We start from the raw sequence: 27218 nt of genomic DNA on the forward strand, positions 1-27218 counted from the left end.
CACAAAAACCACAAACTTTTGTGGTTCAAAATTTAAAAAATCCAGTGAGTAAATTTTCCGCTTAGGTACATAATTGAAGTTACAAGTAATTTTTATAAGTAAAAGTTACTAAGTTAGTCACGCTATTTCTTTAGGCACGTGCGTGAATGCGTGCATGAACATAACCAAAGGAAATCCTCATTGCACGACATGTTTTTCATAACAGGAACTGTCTTTTATGTTTGGAATTGTTAACGAAATGATTGGCTGTCAATCAATTCAAATGGAGGCACAAGGAGGATACAGCCGATTGCAATTGATGATAACAACTTTATTCTTGAGCGCAGTTGTGAGCGATAGTGGTTCAATTGTTACTCCGAATTGGAACTGCGTGGTAGATTAGTTAGGGAAACAAAGGGTAATGTTTGGGGTTTGATTTGTGATTCGTTGGAATTGCGTGGTATTTTGGTAGTCTATAGCTTCCAATGTTAATGCCAAGTGTTCAACTTAATGTTTGTACCCTAATTGCAAAAACTAAAAATGGTTTTGTCTAAATCCTCCAAATAAAAAAATAAAATTTTATTCTACACACCCTGATTATACCTGAACCACGAACCGCAAATACAATTTTCAGCTGAACATTAAAACCGCTTCACCAAAAGCCGGATAATAGAATCATTGGAAGTAACGACACGCATAGCTTAGCGTCGCCGGTACACCGAAACTCCATTTTAATCGTATTACTGGCCAATTGTACGGCTGTGGTCCGCATCACGAACTGCAATGGTCACATAATGGTATGGTCTCGTCACGCTAGTGGGATCACGGACTGGACCGGTCCTGCCACGGCTAATGCTAAGAATAACCGCCACTTTACTCTACGGGTATCGCCATCCCATGGAGTTTAAACATAAGACAGACATTATGTTCGTCTGCTGTGGAGATTTTAAAGTCACATCTCCCTGAGGAATACCTTTAGGTATTAAGAGATGTCATTTGATCATTTATTAGTACCTATAAGTAGAAAATTACTTTCCCAAAATGTATCCCTTCGTTACTCTCCAATAGTCATAGAACGAGACATAATCTAAAATCTTGTAACATATAGGTACCTATAATTATGTATAGTAATCATCAGGTTTAACCAGTTATCCTTCGTCGCGATAAATACAACACGAATACCATTAAAGTTTAAACGCATTAAGTACTGAATCACCGAGTGCTTGACTTTAGTGATTAGAGCGTTGTTGCCGCGTAACACCTGCGACTCCAACAACTAATGTTACCCACTCTATTAGACTTTAACTTTACCCATAAATAGTAGCTGTGACATAATCTAAAATCTTGTAACATATAGGTACCTATAATTATGTATAGTAATCATCAGGTTTAACCAGTTATCCTTCGTCGCGATAAATACAACACGAATACCATTAAAGTTTAAACGCATTAAGTACTGAATCACCGAGTGCTTGACTTTAGTGATTAGAGCGTTGTTGCCGCGTAACACCTGCGACTCCAACAACTAATGTTACCCACTCTATTAGACTTTAACTTTACCCATTCTTCATTTATCTCTGGTGACGATCGGCCATGTTGAATGATACCGCTCTATGATAAGCGGCACAAAGTTGAGCTGCACTCAATTTGTTGATTCAACTTAATAACTGCTATCGGCTTATTGACCAATCTAAACGTTTATGTTTGCATGGTTTAGGGTTGATCCATTTCATTAAAAGTTTTGCTATGGGTTTCTGATTGCCATGATTAGTGAGAGGTCACGGAAATATCTATTGCGCAGATTAGGTGAATCAATAACTTTGTTCCATTAAGGCATATATTTATCATGAAAATATCCATGGTAGACTTAGTTATGAATTAAAAGACTACTCAGACAACGTAACAGTCTGCCATATAAAAGCACACGAGCTCCCGCGATACTCCTTAATCATGCTTTTAAACAACAAAGCGAGTCGCGACGCTCATCCACTTCCCGCAGACAATTCCCCGGAGTATCGCGCAGTAAATAAATAGTCACGTAAGAGTTCCGTGTCTATCAATACTTTCGTCTGAGCACCGCCATGCCACTTCAGACCGCCCCAATAATATTTGATTTAGGAACGTCTAAGTTTGTATTATCGAAGGACCCTCAGCGGTATTCAAGATGAACAATATGATAGGACCTTCGTTTGTGCTTATTGAATATAGAGATTTTGAGATATCAGCTGTTTAAATTTAAAATTCAAAGCAAAATATACATATTATATTATAGCTATGAGAATTGAAGGAGACCTGTGTTCAGCAGTGGACGGCAATGACCTCACTATGACGATGATAAAGGATTTAATTTTTTTAAATATTTGGTGCTCACATTAATATTCTCTTAAGCACACTTTGAAAAGTCGTTATGTATATAGGTAAACTTCAATGTATTACGTGTAAAGTAGTTTGGTTAGTAAAGGCTGTCAATTTGCCGCTATAACGTTGCTGGAAGGATTAATCAGTATGTACAAAGGATCTCTAGAAAGTTCCATACACGAGCGCTACCTATCGAACTAACATCAAATTGATGAAGGCTTAGGTTATCACGTTAATACTTAAAAGACCTTTTAGAATAAGTATAAGACAACTTTTACTCCACTTACTTTTGCTAAGCTTAGAAAAGTTTGACCGTGCATGTTATTTGTCAGAGTGGCATCATGTTTCCCGAACGAACGAAGCAACTTTGATTTGTTTTCTCAGAGAAAAGTTTGGTCCAGAAGTCTGGAAAAACCACAAAAACCACAAACTTTTGTGGTTCAAAATTTAAAAAATCCAGTGAGTAAATTTTCCGCTTAGGTACATAATTGAAGTTACAAGTAATTTTTATAAGTAAAAGTTACTAAGTTAGTCACGCTATTTATTTAGGCACGTGCGTGAATGCGTGCATGAACATAACCAAAAGAAATCCTCATTGCACGACATGTTTTTCATAACAGGAACTGTCTTTTATGTTTGGAATTGTTAACGAAATGATTGGCTGTCAATCAATTCAAATGGAGGCACAAGGAGGATACAGCCGATTGCAATTGATGATAACAACTTTATTCTTGAGCGCAGTTGTGAGCGATAGTGGTTCAATTGTTACTCCGAATTGGAACTGCGTGGTAGATTAGTTAGGGAAACAAAAGGGTAATGTTTGGGGGTTTGATTTGTGATTCGTTGGAATTGCGTGGTATTTTGGTAGTCTATAGCTTCCAATGTTAATGCCAAGTGTTCAACTTAATGTTTGTACCCCTAATTGCAAAAACTAAAAATGGTTTTGTCTAAATCCTCCAAATAAAAAAATAAAATTTTATTCTACACACCCTGATTATACCTGAACCACGAACCGCAAATACAATTTTCAGCTGAACATTAAAACCGCTTCACCAAAAGCCGGATAATAGAATCATTGGAAGTAACGACACGCATAGCTTAGCGTCGCCGGTACACCGAAACTCCATTTTAATCGTATTACTGGCCAATTGTACGGCTGTGGTCCGCATCACGAACTGCAATGGTCACATAATGGTATGGTCTCGTCACGCTAGTGGGATCACGGACTGGACCGGTCCTGCCACGGCTAATGCTAAGAATAACCGCCACTTTACTCTACGGGTATCGCCATCCCATGGAGTTTAAACATAAGACAGACATTATGTTCGTCTGCTGTGGAGATTTTAAAGTCACATCTCCCTGAGGAATACCTTTAGGTATTAAGAGATGTCATTTGATCATTTATTAGTACCTATAAGTAGAAAATTACTTTCCCAAAATGTATCCCTTCGTTACTCCAATAGTCATAGAACGAGACATAATCTAAAATCTTGTAACATATAGGTACCTATAATTATGTATAGTAATCATCAGGTTTAACCAGTTATCCTTCGTCGCGATAAATACAACACGAATACCATTAAAGTTTAAACGCATTAAGTACTGAATCACCGAGTGCTTGACTTTAGTGATTAGAGCGTTGTTGCCGCGTAACACCTGCGACTCCAACAACTAATGTTACCCACTCTATTAGACTTTAACTTTACCCATAAATAGTAGCTGTGACATAATCTAAAATCTTGTAACATATAGGTACCTATAATTATGTATAGTAATCATCAGGTTTAACCAGTTATCCTTCGTCGCGATAAATACAACACGAATACCATTAAAGTTTAAACGCATTAAGTACTGAATCACCGAGTGCTTGACTTTAGTGATTAGAGCGTTGTTGCCGCGTAACACCTGCGACTCCAACAACTAATGTTACCCACTCTATTAGACTTTAACTTTACCCATTCTTCATTTATCTCTGGTGACGATCGGCCATGTTGAATGATACCGCTCTATGATAAGCGGCACAAAGTTGAGCTGCACTCAATTTGTTGATTCAACTTAATAACTGCTATCGGCTTATTGACCAATCTAAACGTTTATGTTTGCATGGTTTAGGGTTGATCCATTTCATTAAAAGTTTTGCTATGGGTTTCTGATTGCCATGATTAGTGAGAGGTCACGGAAATATCTATTGCGCAGATTAGGTGAATCAATAACTTTGTTCCATTAAGGCATATATTTATCATGAAAATATCCATGGTAGACTTAGTTATGAATTAAAAAGACTACTCAGACAACGTAACAGTCTGCCATATAAAAAGCACACGAGCTCCCGCGATACTCCTTAATCATGCTTTTAAACAACAAAGCGAGTCGCGACGCTCATCCACTTCCCGCAGACAATTCCCCGGAGTATCGCGCAGTAAATAAATAGTCACGTAAGAGTTCCGTGTCTATCAATACTTTCGTCTGAGCACCGCCATGCCACTTCAGACCGCCCCAATAATATTTGATTTAGGAACGTCTAAGTTTGTATTATCGAAGGACCCCTCAGCGGTATTCAAGATGAACAATATGATAGGACCTTCGTTTGTGCTTATTGAATATAGAGATTTTTGAGATATCAGCTGTTTAAATTTAAAATTCAAAGCAAAAATATACATATTATATTATAGCTATGAGAATTGAAGGAGACCTGTGTTCAGCAGTGGACGGCAATGACCTCACTATGACGATGATAAAGGATTTAATTTTTTTAAATATTTGGTGCTCACATTAATATTCTCTTAAGCACACTTTGAAAAGTCGTTATGTATATAGGTAAACTTCAATGTATTACGTGTAAAGTAGTTTGGTTAGTAAAGGCTGTCAATTTGCCGCTATAACGTTGCTGGAAGGATTAATCAGTATGTACAAAGGATCTCTAGAAAGTTCCATACACGAGCGCTACCTATCGAACTAACATCAAATTGATGAAGGCTTAGGTTATCACGTTAATACTTAAAAGACCTTTTAGAATAAGTATAAGACAACTTTTACTCCACTTACTTTTGCTAAGCTTAGAAAAGTTTGACCGTGCATGTTATTTGTCAGAGTGGCATCATGTTTCCCGAACTAAGCAACTTTGATTTGTTTTCTCTCAGAGAAAAGTTTGGTCCAGAAGTCTGGAAAAATCACAAAAACCACAAACTTTTGTGGTTCAAAATTTTAAACCTCCGGTCAGTATATTTTTCCGCTTAGGTACATAATTGAAGTTACACATTAAAGATTTCTATAAGTAAAAGTTACTAAGTTAGTCACGCTATTTCTTTAGGCACGTGCGTGAATGCGTGCATGAACATAACCAAAGGAAATCCTCATTGCACGACATGTTTTTCATAACAGGAACTGTCTTTTATGTTTGGAATTGTTAACGAAATGATTGGCTGTCAATCAATTCAAATAGAGGCACAAGGAGGATACAGCCGATTGCAATTGATGATAACAACTTTATTCTTGAGCGCAGTTGTGAGCGATAGTGGTTCATTTGTTACTCGGTATTGGGACTGCGTGGTAGATTAGTTAAGGAAACAAAAGGGTAATGTTTGGGGTTTGATTTGTGTCTTGATGGAATTGCGTGGTATTTAGGTAGTCTATACAGCCTCCAACAGTTAGTGCCAACTGTTCAACTTAATGTTTGTCCCTTTAATTGCAAAAACTATAAATGGTTTTGTCTAAATCCTCCAAATGTCGTGCGGCATTATCCTTAAACTGACTTTAATTAAACTAAAATAAAATTTTATTTTCCACACCTTGATTATACCTGAACCACGAACCGCAAATACAATTTTCAGCTGAACATTAAAACCGCTTCACCAAAAGCCGGATAATAGAATCATTGGAAGTAACGACACGCATAGCTTAGCGTAGCCGGTACACCGAAACTCCATTTTAATCGTATTACTGGCCAATTGTACGGCTGTGGTCCGCATCACGAACTGCAATGGTCACATAATGGTATGGTCTCGTCACGCTAGTGGGATCACGGACTGGACCGGTCCAGCTACGGCTAAGGCTAAGAATAACCGCCACTTTACTCCACGGGTATCGCCATCCCATGGTCTTTAAACATAAGACAGTTATTATGTTACTCTGCTGCGGAGATTTTAAAGTCACATCTCCCTGAGGAATACCTTTAGGTATTAAGAGATGTCATTTGATCATTTATTAGTACCTATAAGTAGAAAATTACTTTCCCAAAATGTATCCCTTCGTTACTCTCCAATAGTCATAGAACGAGACATAATCTAAAATCTTGTAACATAAGTACACAAAATACATAGGTACAGAAGTCAATCTACATATAAAGCGCGTTCGAGTCACGCAGACATAGGTGTCTATGTGTGCGTGTTCACAGACGCGCTGTCTCAAAACAACTCAAAACAGTGCGAGCGGGGCTGCCGTTTTCTTGAGATACGCGCGTCACACACAAGGTAGATAAATGTTTCGCGCGTTTTGATACCTACCTAATTGTAATTTGACTGTAATATTTTTAATTTTAATAACAAAAGAAAAAGTTATAATGGAGCAACAAAAAAAGTCGTATTATAATTGTTCAGTGGACGGTTGTTTTAATACAACAATAAACAGTGAACTGTCGTTTTTTAGCCTGCCGTATTACATATAGTATGGACCTACTTATTTTCTCATATTTCGATGGTTCTTTTAATAAACGCAGTTGGTAGGTACAGTTAGGTGGGTAGGTAAGCGCCCCGGCGGCCTCTGGCCCAATGCCGTAATAAGTTTTGCTAGTGTCGACCCAGGCGAACCTCCCAACCTCAAAGATTATTACTAGTAGGAGTTGATAATTTTTGTGATCATGGCGAGAGTATGTTGTAAGGTAGACGAAATAAAACTCGCACATCAAGGTTTCTGTAGGTAGAAGCAAGCTTAGATCAGGGACTGTACCAACCCATTACATACAAAAATATTTTTTTCGCAAGTAAAGAGTAATAAGTAAGTACCTATATATGTATGAATAACAAAATTATAAATTGCGGTTTCTGAAAAAGTTCGGTATCTCGTTCAAACGAATTTCCGTTGAAAGTGTTTATTAACCTCATGTATGCCACATTAAATATTTTATTACTATTGGTTTATATTTCATTTTTCCTGTTTTATTCTCAACAATAAATCAAATAATTACGAGTACCACTACCACGTTAGTTTTATGCGCATAAAAAAGTTGACGACCCTAGCGCGACCGCCGAGTTTAGGCATGAAAAGTGAAGTACATACATGAGATTGACTTCTGTACCTGTGTATTTTTTTGTGATAAGTACGTCTAGTAATCATCAGGTTTAACCAGTTATCCTTCGTCGCAATAAATACAACACGAATACCATTAAAGTTTAAACGCATTAAATACTGAATCACCGAGTGCTTGACTTTAGTGATTAGAGCGTTGTTGCCGCGTAACACCTGCGACTCCAACAACTAATGTTACCCACTCTATTAGACTTTAACTTTACCCATAAATAGTAGCTGTGTATCAAAACGCAGAGTCGTATATTCTAGAAAGGAAGTTGCTCTTCCTTACGTTGCGACGGAAAAATGATTGGATAAAAGTACCTTCAAAATAGTCTAATTACATGTAATTGAACCAAAAAGCAAGGACGTAAAACCTCTTTTCCATAAACTCGTTACAAAATTCTTTAACGACTCCATTATCCTTAATTAAACTTCACTCTCTAATTTACGTAATGAGTAAAAGTCAACTTATTTGTTTACACGCCAATTTATCATAATGGACGAGAAAAACACGACGCGAGATTTAACTTGAGATAACAAAGTTCGTTTTAATTTTCGCTGCAAAGTGTAAAATCCGCTAGATTTTATCTGATGTTGTTGCACTCGGGACGTGACGCCGCCGTGTACTGGCGCTGTATCCAGATGCTAACAAACTGTTCCACTGCTTTGCACATACTAATCTAGTCTGACGTCTGCTCCAAATTATTCACCACAACATTGCCTCGGATTTTTTAATCCAATGTACATATTTTTAACTTTGCCACCGGACAATTTGTTCTTGTTAACCACAAAATACGTTGGTAGTGTTAGTACCTATTCGTGATTGATACAATAACATTTTCAGTATTCGTTGATATGATTGAAGATAAATCAATCATCTAAAAATAGAACGCCCAAACTTTATTTTTCATGTGTATCGTATACGGATGTCAGATAATTTCATTCGAATAGAGGAAATCCTGTGCTCGCGGTCGATTGACTCTGTATTAAAGGCGGACGTCATAGTTTGACGGAGACGATCCACCCGAGATGAGGATTTAACCCTCGAGAAATGAGCGTAAAAGGAATTTACCTCTGCCTGGTGTATTTAAATTAGCTTTCTGCCTCCCTCGCATTTTCTTCCTTTGCGCATGGTATGAAAAATGTGCTGTGACGACGTAACAGCGAGTCCCATTACGCCTATATATACATTTTTAAATTAACTAACTAACTAACTTACATAAATTGTATCGCTATGAACTAAGGCACTATTAAAATTACAAGACCTTAATTAAATTTGTTTATTTCTTGAAGCCATTATAAACAGATGTCTACGCCAAATTTCTGCGAACTGTATTTAATATGAACTAAATAGTTTTGGAAACAGCGAGCCGAATTTCTTTATGGTCCATTCATATTTATTATAATGGTGATGAAAGTACTGAGCGTAAGCACGAAATGTGTAAACAAATTGGTGTGGTCGTAGATTAAAGTTAGTTACATAAGACGTCGTGATAAGGCACCACGCAAAGCCGCGTTGAAGCTTGAAATTGGAGCGAACCATCGACTCGCAACGAGAGTATTCACCACAAACAGAGACAAAAGTACAGAAAGGTGTTTAAATTTAAATTACGCTTCACAGGTAACATCAAAGAGATTAATGTAATGCGGCACATCCAACCACGAAATACGTTGTACATTTTGTATAAATAAGCGTGAAAACCGTCCGACATGTCATTATTGATTTTTCGTTAAATAAACTGGTAGACTGAGCACGCGTGTCTACTGAAATCCTAAATCATGTTGTGATGTTTGTCAAACACACACCTGTATATGCGTAGGTAGAAGGAGGCTTTTTTTATTTCAGGCTTTTTAATCATATTAAATGCTAGAGCGGTGCTTCGCTCCGTTTATTGGTCATCGAATTTATGGCTGTACGGTAGATTATTTGCAGAACCTATTAGTTTAACGTTAACTTATTGGTTAAGGCTTTTTGGTTAAGGCTTTTTCTATTAAAGTACCTCGTAACATAGGGATTGAAAAAATCGTTGAAAAATATTTCTGACTGCCTACTTTTTAATGAATAAACCATATTCACCAAAGTATCAAATGGGATCATTTAAACCGCAAACAATGTTTACACTAGGATTACAAACTTTTGGTAATAATACGTTTTGCATATTTTAATATGTTAATACGTAACGCAACTCAGTGCGTATTGTGTGCACAGCATGAAATGCGACAGGCGCGGACACACCGCAACAAAATTTAGTGTTTAGCTGTTAACAACGCTACGTGACATGTTTTACAACTGGATTTACACATAATGCCGCACTGTACATGGAATGTGCTACTTTTTCCACACCTACGAAATTTTTCGCATCACATTTGAGTTAATATTTGAATAACTGGAATGAGGTACTTAGAAGGAAGGCCGAGAGGTCAACTAAGATTGCCGAAGGCGCCGGCGACCGCACCGTCGAAAAAGCCTGGTCGTTTGAACCACAGACAACTTGGCAGAAAAGAAGGTCCCAAAGATAACAAACATAGTAGTTTAGGAAAGGCCTAGTAGTATACCTAGTAGGTAGATAATCAATTTTTTTTTAATTGCATATCACGGGTTATGATAATAATAATTAATTTATGTTCCCAAACAGGGACACTATAACACAATATAACTTAGCTTAAATGGTTGCAAGCAACTGTTGTTAGGTAGAAATTAATAGTGTAACAGAGTGTTATAGAGCGGAAATAAACGTAGCGTGGCCGGCTGCGCAGGGCGGCACTAAATGGAACATAAAGCTGAAGACCATGTGATTTGCGGCCTGCCCAAGTGTGCGAGCTGGTACGAGCCCAGCACTCAACAGTGAAATGTGCGCTCAATTTACACGGAAATTGTTACTATATTTTTTAATAAAAGCGAATAGCCGTATCATTTATTCAGGTCACTTTTATTTGTTTTTAATTAAATATTCCAACAATTTATTCATAACCGTTACCGTTATAGACCTCACTTTAATAAAATATTCATACTTAATTAAAAGCAAATCTGGGAAAAATTGGCTTTAATATATTTTGGTGACGGTAAACGTTGTGTCATCGAGCGTACCTTCATCACGGCGAGTAAACCTGTGCTACGTACACCGCCATCTAATCTCAAAAGCTCTGGATTCAGACTCCTATTAAAATTTCAATATAAAAATGAACAGCCCCCGCTCACGCTTTATCCCACCTTACTTTTATAACGAGTCCCCCGGTTTATTTGTAGATTATTCAAATTAAACTCTAGTAAGTTTCCAAATTTAATTAATTAAACGCTCGCTTACTCAAATATCGTGACGATATTATCAAGGACGAAATTAGTCTAATTATTTAGACTGAAATTTAAGGAATTATTAGTTGGGATGGTATAAATTAGTTTTATATTAATGTCTCTGTAGAGAAAACATCGTAAAGCCCTTTGGGTTGTATAACTTTTAAATCATAATTACTGTAAGGTAGAATTAATTACACATAATTGCCTTCATTAGTGAACAATAACTTCATTGTGCTTTACAAGTGGTTTAGTAAAGCCTTGTAGGCATATTTGTTTTTGTTTATGTCACTAGATAATTAGGGCGCAATACCGATATCGTAATTAGATAGATAGGTAATTCAATACAGTGCCCCAATTTCAAAAATCTTTGGCGAAAGTTTTAAGCTTATTAACTGGAGCAAAGTGGATTATGAATAGTAGCTACTAAAAGGAATTTACACTTAAAAGAAAGTTTCTACATCAATGATAAAAAATGATAATGAGTACTCAGAGTTATTGGTAATAAACGCTGAGTATTATTACAAATGGATAATGAATATTATGTCACCGTCAAACTGACCACAAGTTTGATTGTTTCTCGAACGAGCTACTTATTGACCAAACCGAAACTTTGAACAATTCCAAGAACTTTTCATTAGACAAAAGGCAATGAAACTTTTCTTTCACAATTTCACGATCCCTGCCTTTTACGAAGGTTCAAATTACTGGCGGTTATGTTCGCATGCATGAACAGATAAAAATCTGGTGACAGAGTTTTTCATCCATTTTCAAAGTTTCAGGATGACTTTCAAAGACCACAGTACCAAAAAGGAAAATTTTGTAAAATTACAAATTCATTAAAAGATTCCTTTTCAATTCAGGTAGTTGGCTGTAATAATTAGACGCCCTAGGTTGGGTATATGGAACCTATTTTGAGAAGATAAGATTAGGCTTCAGTTCAATTACAGCGGTGAGAGTACGTGAAGCCACTTCCCCGTGACGTCGTCACTTAATATTCTCGCGCTCCGGTTTCCACAATTACACTGCGAGGAGACTCCAGGCCGCCTACAAGCCTGTTTGTTACCAGAAATGACTAATGGCTTCTGGAAATTGCCTTCGCTAATAACTTCTTACAGAGTTTTCAGGTCTGATCTATCCTCAGCAAATAGGGATGGACGAACGCTGATGTACTCCAACTTCGTAATAAAAGTTAAGGCGGAATTTTCGCTGTCACTTTGTTTCGACTTAAACGCCTTGTTTATTAATCATTGTCGACTCTGTTTGGCTTCTAAAGACGTGGAAACGCAAAGAAATTTCATTTTATTTTCTGTGTCCCTTTCTCGGACCAAATTAGTGTCCTAAAAATAAAGATGCTCGCCGACTTCTTTTATTAAATTAAATGGTTGAACAAAGTCATACAAAACATCTGATTTCAAGTTCCGTTTTACCAAGTTTGAATCAGTTATGGGGTTTTCTCAGCGAATTCTTAATAAATATTTCACCATTTCTATATTCGTACGGTAAACAAGTTCTTTTTCTGGAGTACCTACACAATAAAATAATGTTTTACTCTATGGTTCAGGGGAGTTCTGACGTCAACTCAATAAACCGCCGCAATAATCTCGTTACGGGACTAAGTTCCTAAACCCCAGCAAATATAAGTTGTCGACTTATTAATATTTACTCCGGCCTGAGTTAAATATTACCCCTGAGACTATTTCAAGTTAATTTCGTGGGTCCAATGGAATTACTCAGGTAATTAATTCGTTAATCAAGTTAGAAATCCGGTTGGCAATCAATAGACTAGGCAAAATTCTGTCTCGCATACTCAATTTATAAATGACAAAGTAATTTTTATAATATATCTTGCCTTTACATGAATATCTGACTAATTACTAAGACGGTAATTGCTCCCGGGTACTTAAACTCGAAGTCGATATGCTTTACGTCAGCAAAGTTTGAACTTTCTTAGAGATATTAAACGTTCTTTTAAATTAAGTTAAGTAAGCATCTCTTCTTCGTACTAATATAAAAAATAGAATTTTCTAAAATAAATCACCTTTACATTAAGAAAAACACTAATGATAATCTCAGCAGTAATATAAATAGGAGACATTTCAGATGGTCTCAAAAGATTTTTACGTCTGGAGAAAAAGGTAAAATAAGATTGTATTTCTGTAAAAAATATTAGGGTCTTGTTTAGACTAAATTAACCTAACAACTGGTAAAAGGTAGGTAAAAATGTGAATAGAAAGTAGTTAAAAAACATCTTATTTCAAACGATCTGGACTGGTAATGTGAAAACACTTTTCCTATTGTTTATTCCCTTAGGGAAACATTAGAACGCTGCGAAGCGACGCTCCTAGCGTATCAACGCATGGCATAATATTGATGCCTCATGTCTCCCGAATATCCTCACGTCGTGTAAACGTAAAAATCGTGCTGAAAATAATGATCAGCCACACCGCAGTGAATACCTTCGTTCCGCAGTCGAGGACACTTCATCGGTTTTGTTGAATTGGAATCAGAGCAAGTTTTCCTATAACGAAGTTAGATCAGACAAACAGGGGAGACATTCGACCGTCTATTCGACTAACATCATTAGATACCGCTCGTTAGTGCCGCTTCTGACGTCCAATCTGGGGGAATTGTGAAAATTTTATTGAGTTACAAACGCCCTACATCAGACGTCTTTAAACCTGCCTCGTAAATAGTGATGCGATTCATTCTGATTATGATACCTCGACTGTCGACTGCTCAACAACCTATTGTATGGTATTCGATTCTGCTAAATAGATGTGCTTTCAGGCTTCTGGTTTAACATTGATTAAAGACTTCTTTCTTCTTTAGATAAATATTATCTACCGACTAGTTTTTCGGCTGCTTGTTGTAAACATTTATTACGCAATAACGTCACTTGAAATAGAAAAGTAAAGATAAAGTTTTACTTTGTCCACAATGAAAATAAAATCACTTGAGTCACAAATAAATGTTTCACGTCGCTTGATGTCGCTTCACTAAGAATAAATGTATTTGGAGAGAATCCTTTGTAGGATAACAATACTATCATGAGACGTTATTGTATTCAGAGTCATGTTACAGAATACGAGAATTGCTTGTGCGGTAACTTGTCAAAGCCACTCTTGACTCCTCCGGAAATTGTTTAACAAATCCTTCAATCTTAATCTTCTTGGTTTTATAAGATTACTCGACTTTGTCATTTTAATCTATGAAAGTTAAGCTATACATTTGTAATGGAGGCCATCCAAAGTAATCCGTGACGATGGTGAACACGTTTTCCTCGTCCCATACCTCTTACATGAATTATGGCGGCCCTCGTGAGGTCATCCTCAGAATGTTGTTTTCCCACATCAGTATAGGTTATAATCAATCTGACTGTCGTATCCTCGTCCCCCAACTAACGTTATTTCAAGCCGGAAATTTGATTTTAAAGCGATTCCCAAGACGGTTTGTATCATTAAAATTCACAAGCATGGGCAGAACATATCCGGGATACTGGCTATCCTCGTATCCCGCCCGCTTGTCGCTATTACCTTAATATTACTAAAACGTACCTTAAATAAAAGTTACCCAACTAAAACATTAAAAGGGCACGAGGCCCAGTATATCAGAATTATACGTCTGATTTATTAGCCATTACACTGGTGCTCTACATTTTAATACGAACAGTTTGAACTCAGTGTGAATAGCATTAAATCATAATTAGTTGTACGTGCTGTATGAACATAATATGAGGTCGGACGTATTATTTCACGGCGAAACTTTGAGCACTTCACCTCCGCGAGCTTATTACTGGGACCATAAAGATGACTTTTGCATTAACAATGGGTGTTGCTCTTAGAACAATATCGATTAAAGCAGAATAAGTAGATACAAGATTGTCTGCAAAATCCTTACGTAATCATCTTGCTACCTGAGTCTTTTCCAACTATAGCTAAGCACTCACGTTGTTTTAGTAACCCTGTGATAAGGGTCGGAGGCCATTGCGGCTTATTCTTAGGTAGTACTATATCTAACCTAGCGCTTTTATGGCCTCCTCCCCAGTCTTATTCAATATTCAATAACCCGCAACACTTGCAGCTTCGTTATTGTGTAAGCTATCATATAGAACTAGGTGGACTAGGACGTTTCCAGAAGTGTTTCTTTAACAACATTATTTAATTTTCCTTTTGATGTTTCAGGGAGTTCAAGTTGGTGCTGAGACCAGATCCAAGTTCAGTATTCGCGGACGGCGTCCAGTTCCATTCTACGGGCGGTCAAGTGGAGTTCAACCCTGCCAAAGTTTACTCGGGGAAGCTGGAAGGTCAGTTAAACACCACAGATTTTAAGAACTGTACAAAACGGGGACTGGCACTCAATTTTTTAAAATAATGGTAGATGGACCTGAAGATCTTGTTTAGGATATAAAAAGTAATGCGTGTGAAAGAATACAAATTGGTTCCCATCTCTCAGAATTATAATAATCATCTGTGGGGAAATTAGCTATTGTGTTGCAGTAAACTGTCGCTAATTAGCGCTATTTTAACCTAGTATTAAGGCCACACAACGGCAGTGCTTATCTTAATATAGTTATACAAAAAGCTTAGGTATATTATTCGGAAACTTGGCGGAAACTATACAGAAGGAATACATCTGATTATTTCATCTTCAAAATTATCGTGAATTTGGATTTCGCCCTTAATTCTAAATCATTAACGAATAAATCAATCCGGCCGATTAAAATATTAGACCAACACTTTTATTCCCGACCATAGCATGACATCCAGCGCTTCAATCGAGATTTACAGCCTAGCTTTCAACAACATTCTTATCAGCTCTTAACTAACTTAAACAACCTTATCATGTCAAAAGTTTTCAGCAAAGCCAGCTATTATTTCCGAGCTATTTCTCTTTACAAAATTCTTTTTAGCAAAAAGAAATGTTCCCTTACTTTTCGCAAAAATGAACGTTAGATGTGAGTTATGTGCTTAAATTTATAGCGTAAAGTTCAGTCTAGCCTAAAAGTTTCGCCTGATATGATGTAACCTGTTAAACGTGAAAGTGAACGGCATCTTACAGAGGTTTACTGGCTATGTGATTGTAACTCACGTTGAGGTCACTACTGTAACAAAAAACTTAATCGTAATTTAATTTCATCACACTGTAAGCATTATTTACAGCTATCACCAACAAAATTGTAACCTTTTAAACCTGGCTTTTATCCAGGTCGGATCAATCCTCTCCCCCCTGGACCTCGAACGAGCTTAGACGTGTCCACCTTGTCAAGTTTTTACTTTAAATACAATTTTATTTTCCGAAATTAAATAGTAAAATATTAACACAAGTACTAGGCGCGCAGTGCGGTGTCGGAGGTTGCGATTGAGCGGTGACTCGGATCGAGCAGGACAGCGACAGTCTACGCTACTGGTATCCTTCTCGGCGCACGCGGCGTCATACAGCACACAGCAGCACCACACCACCACGTGCGCGTTGACGCTTGTCACAGTTCATAAGCGACAGCGTTTTGCGGGTAAATATTTCTCCGTGTTGTGAAGTGCCATAAGCATACCATCAAGGTTAGAATAAAGTACAATGAGTGTCCGACGTACCCCACCGAAAAATTCTACGCCTAACCCTCCCACTCATTTTGGATCAGATCCTGCACTTTATACACCTCAAAGAAAACAACAAATGGAATCGAACATTACAAAGCGATCCAAACGCCGGTTGAGCGATTCATCCAGCACAGCAGATATCTCACTTTCTGACTTATTGATTAAAATGGACGAAATTAAAAAGCAGCAAGACGCTAAATTTACCAACTTGGAACTATCTCTGAAGGAACTAACGAACCAAAACGCCGAAATCAATAAGTCAATGATATTGTTGTCTGAGAAATATGATGATGTTCTTAGTGAATTGAAAATTCTTCAACAAGAAAACTGTTCATTAAAGAGCCATATAAAGACACTGGATGCAAAAATTGAACGTTTTGAAAAAAACGAACGTTCTACCATGATCGAGATAAGAAATGTTCCAGCCACTGTATCTGAGAACAAAGAAGAACTAGTTGATATCGCAAAAAAGATTGGAAATATTATTAATACTCCGATCCTGGACTCAGATATTCGAGATGTGTCCCGTCTAAAGCTGAGAGACAAACCAATAGGCCCTATAATTGTAGACTTTACATCAACCTTAAAGAGAGAACAGTTTATAAAGGCAACGGGGTCATATAATAAGGCAAATCGTGAAAAACGCTTGAGTACTACAAATCTGAATATCGATGGTCCAGCAAAACCAATATACGTGGCCGAATCTGTGACTGCTTCGATCAGACGCCTGCACTATGTAACCAGATTATTTGCTAAGAAACATAATTATGAATACTGCTGGACTGCGTTTGGCAAGGTGTTTCTGAAACAAAAGGAAGGTCAGCCTCGTCTACGCATTTTTTGCGAAGAAGATCTTTTAAAAATGGAAAAAAACATTTGACTAGTCTTAGTCTCTAAATGGCTTGTATACTTTTCACTTGCATGCATTATTTTTTATATAAATTATTTAATAAGCGCCCACAACTACACTACTCACGTACATAGCATACATAATAACAAAAGATTAATACTTACATTACAATTGATTATTATTATTAGTCTACACTATATTCTATTAATTTATACTTACATAATTCATCCACGCCGCCTTAGTGTCACAAAATCTCAAAAATATTATATCGTTGCTGATACAAGTTTTATTACTTTTCTCAACCACGTAACAAAATTATTAGTACTCATATTTCTCAATCATTCATGTGATATCATAATTTTAAATAGAAACATATTAGCACACAATACTATTCCCAAATTAATCCACAAATATGATCTTGCTAAATTGCCACTAAAACCAAATTCAACGAGTTAACTCAAATACAAAATGATATTGACTCTTTTAATGTTGCTGATATTGTCATCTGTGATGCAGAGGACTGCTCGGATCTTTTACTAATTTCCAAAAAATGTCTTAAAATATTACAACAGAACATTCGGAGTGTTAAATGTAACCTACCTGGGTTATTACCGGTAATAGCTAGAACAGCGGTGGATTGGGATTGCATTGTCTTGACGGAGTGCTGGCTCTCCTCAACTGCATACTTACCCTCTTTGGATGGATATGATAGCTTTGCCACAACAACTAATCTTACCCAGAATGAAGGTGTCGTTGTGTACTACAGGAGCGATTTGTTTATCTCTATTGAGGAACCGGAGATTGAGGGTGCAAATTGTCTTATAATTACCTTAAATAAAGATACAGTAGCCTTGGCTATTTATAGGCCACCCGGATATAGAAACATAGATAGCTTCCTACAAGGCCTGAATCAGGTACTGTTAAAATATTCGGTTATGCCTAATGTTATATTACTGGGGGACATCAACATTAATATAGCCGAGCTCAGTGCCGATAACAATCGTTCTGCATATCTGGATATGATGGCATTCCATGGTATGTTGCCTGCATACACGTCTCCTACGCACAATAAAACATGTTTGGATCATACGTTTCTAAAGACTAAACTAAGGGCTCGTTGTCTTATACTCCAAACAACAATCACAGACCACAATAGTGTTGTTTTGTACATGGCTAGTCTTCCGAAACAAAAACCTGCAAAAATTATAAATTATCTAGACAACGACTCTCTAAAGGCGGAAATTAAAAGTGCTGACTTTAGCACACTGTACACCTCTAAAAACGCTAACGACGCTGCTAATTTCTTCCATGATATTCTGTATAGGGCTATCATAAACAATACTAAAGAGGTCAAAATATCAAACAGGAAAAGAATTCTAAAGCCTTGGATAACCCCAGGCATTCTAAAGTGCATTAGAAACCGCGATAATCTTTATAAAAAGGCAAAGAAAGACCCAGACAATGAGATAAAAAAAATTACGTATAAACGATACCGAAACTTTTGTTCATACTTATTAAGAAAACTTAAAAGAGAATATGAAAAATCACAATTTCAAAATGCAGGGAATAACAGTAAAAAAATTTGGAAATTAGTTAAAGAGATTACATACTCGACTAAACCTAAAGATAGCCCGATCGAACTTGTTAACACCAGTGACCCTCAAAAATCAGTTAATAATGTCAATCAATACTTCGCAAATGTTGGCAAAACGCTAGCAGAAAAAATCACTACGAATACTAATCTACAAGCAGAACCCATCACCTCACACTCCTGTAGCCACTCTTTTTGTCTGCTCCCTACGGACGATGATGAGATTAGGTCTTTAATAATAGGCTTAAAAAGTGATTGTTCGGTGGGCCTTGACTTGATATCTAGCGACATATTGAAATCTAATATAGATATACTCACAGCACCAATAACGTATATTTGTAACTTGTCACTGACAACCGGTATATTTCCAAAAATCTATAAAAAGTCTAGGGTTCACCCGATACATAAGAATGGTGACAGAGACTGTGTTAATAATTATAGGCCGATCTCAATTCTCCCCACCCTATCGAAAATTTTAGAGCGCGTCATTAACAAAAGACTTGTTACGTACTTGGAAAATAAAAATCTTCTTTCAAAAGCACAATATGGATTTAGAGCCAAGAGATCCACCGCTGACGCTGTGTCAGAACTAACAAATTATATAGTAGACAACATAGATTCGAAGAGGAAAACCATTGGAATATTCTTAGATTTAGCTAAGGCCTTTGACACAGTCTCTGTCCCTATTCTCTTAACGAAACTTGAAAAACTGGGCATACGAGGAATTCAATTAAAACTTTTTAAAGATTATCTAACTGACAGAACACAATGTGTTAAAATCGGTAGCATAACTAGTGAAGAGGTCCCAGTTACTTTTGGAGTTCCACAGGGCAGTATTCTTGGGCCTACACTGTTCCTAGTCTATATAAATGACATATGTCAACTTACGTTACCGAATTCGAAAGTGATTGCATTTGCCGATGATACGGCCTTACTTTTTAGTGATAACTCCTGGCATGAGGCTTTTGTCAAAGCTCAGACAGGCATGAACCAGGTAACTAGTTGGTTAAATAAGAATTTACTCACATTAAATGTAGAAAAAACGACCTTCATCACCTTTTCCATTCAAACTAATGACAAACCGGATCCCTCCTTGGGTATTGTCTCACATTCATGCCCAAATGTAAATAACACAAATTGCCAATGCCCCAATCTTAAAAGCACGAAAGCTACAAAATATTTGGGAGTAATGATTGACAGAAATCTCAAGTTTTGCGATCATATTAATCTCCTATCAGCGCGAGTGCGTAGACTTATAGTTATATTTAAAGCCTTAAGAAACACTGCACCAAAAACTGTGATAAAATCGGCCTACTACGCCCTCTGTCAGTCTCAGCTTGAATACTGTATCACTACATGGGGGGGTGCGTGTAAAACTCATCTGTTAAAAGTTGAAAGAGCACAGAGAGCGCTCCTCAAGGTTAGTCTGTGTCTGCCGTTTTATTACCCAACTACTGAACTCTACTCGAAATGGGAAGTACTAACTGTAAGGCAGCTTTTCATTCTGAGAACGGTTATAAAGCAACATGGCCAAACAGCTTTTGAGCCAGAAAAAACAAAAAACAAACGTCGCAAACATGCAGTGTGTTCTTTATCATCATTTAAAACTAAATTTGCACATCGGTTTTTCTGCTACCAGGGTCCAAACCTATATAATAAGTTAAATCGCGCCTTAACGCTATATCCATTGCCAACAACCAAATGTAAGTCTTTGGTTTCGGAGTGGTTAAAAAAGTTCGATTATGATTGTACAGAGAGACTACTGCATTCAAATTAAATCAATACGATATAAGTTTATTACTTGTACCATACCAAAACCCTCTAACGTAACGGCACACTTGCATACTACACCCGACACTCAACACTACACATTAACACTATATACTAACATTACACACTTGCATACACACACATACACACTGACACTAGCGCTTGAATAACTTTTTCGTTGATAATTTTAATTTAGCTTCTACCCTCAACTATAAGTATTTATGTTTAAGTCATAAATCTCCTTGTCGATGATATTGGACTGTAACATGATATTATTTAAGAAATAACATTTGTTCTTCCGTGGGGTGGGGACCTGGAGATTTGTAATTCAGGCACTTTATGCCTAACTCAGACTCCAGCTCCTCACATTGCTATATTAATAAAACAAATCATAAATGTGTAACCTAGAATAAGCCTATCATTGTGAGGAGAAATAAATAAAATAAATAAATAAATAAATAAATAAATCCCCTCTCAGTTACGTCGAAGGCATAATTAAGTCTAATGGACTCTTACCAAATATAAACCATTATTGTTATTAAATCTTAGCATCCGTCCCAGTAATTAAAATACGAATTCGATATTATAATAACGGTCGAGCGAGCCAAGTAATTGGCGCGTTAAACACACAGAGACGTTGCGATAAACACAATAAAACATCACATAATGTAGCCGCGGCATCAGATAAGCATTAGTGATGTAATCCCGGGTCTTAGCCAACTGAGATGTGCGCAGGGTTGCCGGTACTACCAATCCTACCATATCGATAACATAATTCTTAAGTAGCTCTACAACATTAATCTTTTCCCCGTTTCCTTTGTGGAACTTCTCTTTTCTTCTATAATTACGGTCGTCCGTACAAAATTAAGGGATTTAATTAAACTGAAAGAAATGACATCCTATCTTTGTAATGGTTTCTTGCTCAGCTTTTAAGAGTTTTATTAAGATTTATAATATTTTTTGAACCTAATGAATAGAAATGATAGCTTTGGCTATAAGGTTATTATAAAAAGCTTATTAAATTAAGGGTTTTTAAATAGCTTTATTAAAGATTCAAAGTTGATTTAAACGAATTAAGTTTATTAGTATTTGAAAGACACATAAATAGTCTCATAACATGTAGGTTCTCATAGCGATCGTCAGCCCTGTACAATGAGTAACTGTAGCAAAGGCAGTCACGTGCGAGCCGACTCGTTTGTGCCAATTCATGCAACCTCCTAATCCACGATGTGAGGCAGGGCTCTTAATACTTTACCGAATTCCACGGACATACCTGAGCTAGTCGGGCCAAATCGCGGTATAGGCATATTGCATCGTTAGCATAGTACACGACAGGCATTCAATGGCTTAACCGATGTTAAGTGCCTACATGGCTTATTGGAATGTGCAGTTCTATTGGATCTTCAACCTATATTTGAGTGGATGCTCGCTAGAATAGGCAGTGTTTTGGCCAACAAAACATAATGATTTATTTCAGTAAAATAGCTTTTCAAGTGATTACGAAGTTGCAACTTCTGAACACGTTTTCTAACTGTTCTCCGTGTTTTCACCCGCCCTTGGCCCAGCAGTGTCACGTCGCCCCATTTGCCCTATATTTTAATACAAAAATTTGCTATCTCACCGTCAATCAGTGCTGCCTTCACAATTCTAATTTGGTTTCCTCAAACAGCTGTGATTTATTTATTACTTTAGAAAACATAGTAACGTGATTAACTACCAAACAGCGATAAATAAAATAAACAGAGATACGATTTAATTAAAAATATTTATTGATGCAATGTTTCAAGAATACACCAACATAAATTGCTTTTGATTCAAATCCCCAGTTCGAAAAATCTCGATGTACAAACGAAACGATTTGTAAATTTCCATCATTGCAGTTGGGAACATTCGTTTTTATCCCTACCCAACAGTAATTGTTCGGAGAACTGCGGAATCAAATTGTTTTCCTTAAACGGATTACAGCTTTGTACGAGGTTTCTTTTAATTAAGAGTGAAAGTCCTGGCAAAATGACTTTGTCCTTATTAAGTTAACAAATTAACAGTTTCATGGCACGACCGATACTTTAAATTAACTAATGAACGGTCAGATTGGAAGTGGTCTATTCTAAAATACGTTTTACACAATATACTACAACGATATACAACTTATATAGTCTTGACATGGAGTTTGTTTTTATGACTTGCCGTTGTTATTTGTGTAAACGCAAAAGCTCTCATTTTCTTCCAACACAAACGTTACAAAATAACTCAGCCATCCGTAACTTCGTTACAAAATTCCGTTTTGCTTTAATTAAAATATAATTTAGTTGAGTACTTTAGACATACTCCAACCCTTCACTTATTTCCCAAGTCTTTGAAACAACCAATTAAACATGAGCCCAACAAACTTCTACATTCTGTGACTAACTTAATAAAAGGAAATTATGTGCTGCGACCCATCTGGAACGCTGGAGACAAAGTGAATTTTGAACAAATTACTTCGTAAGTTTAATGAAGTATGTTTCTTGCAAATTCGTCTTTTGGTATATTTGCATTAATAGTAAATACGTTGTTAATTTTATAATTCAATCTAGACCAGGGGCGAACGACAATAGCATTCACAGTATGCAAAAAATATTACATAAAAATCAGGAGCTACTTGAATATCCCATCAAATTATTAAAATTTTCCCTTTGTTCCAAAATCAAAATCCCATAAGAATTGGGGCCACCGCGCTTCACCATTATTCAAAAATCTTGTTCCTATGATTCGGCCGACCGTTATAATGCTGCCTCTGATTTATCTGAGAAAGCGCCAAAGCTCATTATAAACAATTACCAGAAGATATCTGGCCCATTACAAGTTTAGGGTGGTTGTATAACACCGGTGATTTTTGCTTATTACCCGTTGCCAGAAGATGAATGAAGGAGAAACAGAGTGTAGGTGAGAGCAGTAATTACCGTTATTTATGAGCGGTTTCAATCCCTCCCCTACTGCGACTGCAAGTTGTGATTTTAATTCATTCAGAGTCCCGAGGCTCTTTGCACCTCGAATTAGTTTGCATAAAATATCGCCTGCCATTTATTTGAGCGTCCCCGAGTTGTTTGTATTTCAAAGGCTTATTTTGAAGTCCTTATATTAAACGTCCAGATAAAGTCTCTGTTTATTTACAACTATGAAAGTTGCGTTTATGAATAAATTTAACAAATACTCATCTCTTGTATTTTAGATGATGAGTCATCCCACGTCTACGGAGTTATCACAGCTGACGGACTATTTGATGGGACGATTTGGACTCCTACAGAAGAGTATTATGTGGAGCCTATATCTAGATATAACATAGACCATCCGAACATGCATAGTGTTGTATATCGAAGGTCAGACGTCCAGCATCCGCATGACACAAGCGAAGGGGCACCGTGCGCATCACACATGCTTCATATGAAAAGAACTTTAGGCCAAGAAGTTGAATTATTTACTGATCAACGAAACCTTAAAGACTCATCCATGAACAATTTTACTGAAGATCTCCGCAGTGAAATACATAGACGCAAAAAACGATGGCTCCCCGAGGACGAAATGCAAGACGACGAGCCAAAGAAAAATCCAGAATTACCTTTAGACTTAGACTTTCCGTACACCAGCAATAATGAGCCGGTCGATAAGTTAAGCACGAGAAAACCTAAAACCAAAATCGATAAAAGTAACCTCATTACTAAAGTGCGACTCGATTCTGAAGATTCGAGACCAAAGCCAAAGACGCACGTCGAAGTGATAAAAACGAAAGCAGGAGTAGTAACTGTTAGTAAGGATATAGTTAAGAAGGAGCCAGTGGGGTACACTGTGTTGTCGGCGAACGCGAGTGACGATGGACGCCATGTGAACAAGAGAGCGACTGTAGATCCCAGGAAAACCACGTGTCTCGTGTACCTGCAGGCGGATCACATGTTCTATCAAAGATACGGCTCAGAGGAAGCCTGCATTGAAGTCATGACGCGTCATGTCCAGAAAGTTAACGCGATATACAAAGTGACAGGTAATTCTCATATTTATGCTCTTTTCAAATATAGTTAATTATAATTTTCTTACTAATGGCAAAACTTGTTTCAGACTTCAACCAAGACGGCAAGCCAGACAACATCACATTTATGATCAAAAGAATTAAAGTACACACATTAGATGCATTGAAAGACCCTGCTTATAGGTTTCCAAATAACTACGGTGTAGAAAAATATTTAGAGCTCTTTTCAGGTATGTTTACTTTTCATCGATATTAAATTAAGCATTCAAAAGAGCGGTCTTGTCTCTGGAGAGCAATTACAGAAAGTTAAGATACAAGACTAATGAATTATAAGTGCTTAAATCCGAAGGGCTTGTTTAATTTCTATAAGGAAATTCATTATAAGGAAGATTTATGTTTTATTTTCTTTCAGAGGAAGATTACGATGCCTTTTGTTTGGCGTACATGTTTACGTATCGTGATTTTGAAATGGGTACGTTGGGTCTAGCTTGGACGGGTGATCTGAAGAACGCTGGTGGTGTTTGCGAGAAGAATGGGGTAATTATTACCTTTTATAGATATACATTTTATAGATTATTTCGTACTATACGTTTATAATTTGTTTGATAGCATTACCGCGGCAGCATGAAGTCCCTGAACACGGGTATAGTGACGCTCTTGAATTACGGGAAGCACGTGCCGCCGGCTGTCTCGCACGTGACACTCGCGCACGAGATCGGACACAACTTCGGATCACCGGTACGTTGTAATTATTGGCTTTTGTCTTTTATACAACCTTCAAGCGTAATTTAACAGGCTTTTCAGTTATAACGACATTGTTTATCGTTAGCGTAAAGTTATTTTCTAATTTGCTAAAGATTACTAAATAGATGCGAAGGCCAGACTTCCTGAAGAAGTTTCGGAAACTATTCGTAAATGTCATTACTATCTTTGCCGCCAGCCTTGCGTTAACAAACTACAGCCTAACTTGATTCTTGGAACATAGTTTGCGAAGAACTGCGCGTTGGACTAAGTATGTTCGAAGCGCGTTTGGGTAATAGAGTGAGATTTATTCTGAAAAGAATATAATGTAAGAAGAAATTCATTATAAAGACTACATAAATTATGTGTTTACAATAATAGAACCACTAGAATGGTAATAAGCGAATATTACGCGTACAAAAGGCTATCGTTAAGCCGTCCAATAAGGCCGCCATGTATCAAGAGAAAATTCCTAATGAAATAAACTTACAGTTACAGTCCTAAATGTTCTCGTATTTATTCCAGCACGACCCAGAAGTATGCACGCCATTCGGCGAGGACGGCAACTACATAATGTTCGCGCGAGCCACCAGCGGCGACAGGAAGAACAACAACAAATTCTCGCCGTGCTCGCTCAGAGCTATCGACCCGGTGCTCAACAATAAGGCAAGATCACCTAAGGGGTGCTTTACTGGTAAGCTTTTATTTTCATCATTTTCTATAATTCTATACCGTCCTGTGAATGCTGTTAACATTATTTTTTCGATCATGTTAATAGCCTCGGTGACTTTCTTTCTTTAAATATCGTACAGTAATTTTCAGACGCTTCAAGCGCACTTTAATTTCTTCTTTGGCTTTCGCCTGAAGAGCTCAAAATCCACTTGAAATACCTAGTTTACTCGAAATCAGTTTTCGAGTTAAAAACTTTTTAGCTGGTTATAACAGAACCGCAAGAAAGTTTTGCTCTACCTGTTTTGTCCATTTCTACCTCTAGAAGTTGCTTGTTTTACTAACTGAAATAAACTATTTGCAGAACCTCAACCGGCGATCTGCGGGAACGGCGTGGTGGAGGAAGGCGAGGAATGCGACTGTGGCTGGGCGTCTGAATGTACCGACGTGTGTTGTCGTCCTCAGGCTGCCAGGCCGCACTATAAGCCGTGCACGCTTACCGAACACAGCGTGTGCAGTCCTAGTCAGGTATGATAATTATCGAACATATTTTTGTTCATATGGTACACCTTTTACGTGTTATATCATTAGTTAACCAATAAAATAGCATATGTCAATATCAAAATTGTTCTGATAACCTGATTTCTGAAGAGGGCAGGATTTTCAATCAAAGCGCATAGTGCTAATACCGAAATGGAATATGCAATAAACAATAGAATAGGTATACTCCTTTTCTTGCAAATAGACAATCGACATCCAATCTTTCAATTTAGTGGGTTACAATTTAAAGTATAAAAGCTGCAAAAATCCAATAATGCGTTCAACATAATTTCACTACTTTCGTTACATTCCAGGGTCCATGCTGCACCGCGTCTTGCACTCTGAAGTTCGGCGACAAATGTCGGTCGGACAACGGGTGTCGGGACGCTGCGTTCTGCGACGGCAAGCGTGCTAACTGTCCTGCGAGCCGACACAAGCCCAACAGGACTCGCTGCGATAAGGAGCTCGTCTGTTATATGGGCGTAAGTTTCTTATGCTCCTATATATTTTCTGAACCTAGTATTAATCGTAGTTTGGCTAGG

The 27218-nt window shown here is 37.3% G+C and overlaps 1 protein-coding gene across 1 annotated transcript in view; it reads left to right on the forward strand.

Annotated features, from left to right (window-relative positions):
* LOC110383922 (uncharacterized) overlaps positions 1-27218 on the forward strand; it is a 118119-nt gene that overhangs the window by 85880 nt on the left and 5021 nt on the right. Inside the window, exons 3-10 of the mRNA XM_021344887.3 lie at positions 15100-15221; positions 23935-24741; positions 24816-24956; positions 25139-25263; positions 25336-25464; positions 25993-26161; positions 26501-26664; positions 26991-27158. Coding sequence (XP_021200562.3) covers positions 15100-15221; positions 23935-24741; positions 24816-24956; positions 25139-25263; positions 25336-25464; positions 25993-26161; positions 26501-26664; positions 26991-27158 — 1825 coding nt within the window. The remainder of the gene's footprint in view (positions 1-15099; positions 15222-23934; positions 24742-24815; positions 24957-25138; positions 25264-25335; positions 25465-25992; positions 26162-26500; positions 26665-26990; positions 27159-27218) is intronic.

The sequence above is a fragment of the Helicoverpa armigera genome, chromosome 12, assembly GCF_030705265.1.
Source record: "Helicoverpa armigera isolate CAAS_96S chromosome 12, ASM3070526v1, whole genome shotgun sequence".
Taxonomy (NCBI): domain Eukaryota; kingdom Metazoa; phylum Arthropoda; class Insecta; order Lepidoptera; family Noctuidae; genus Helicoverpa; species Helicoverpa armigera.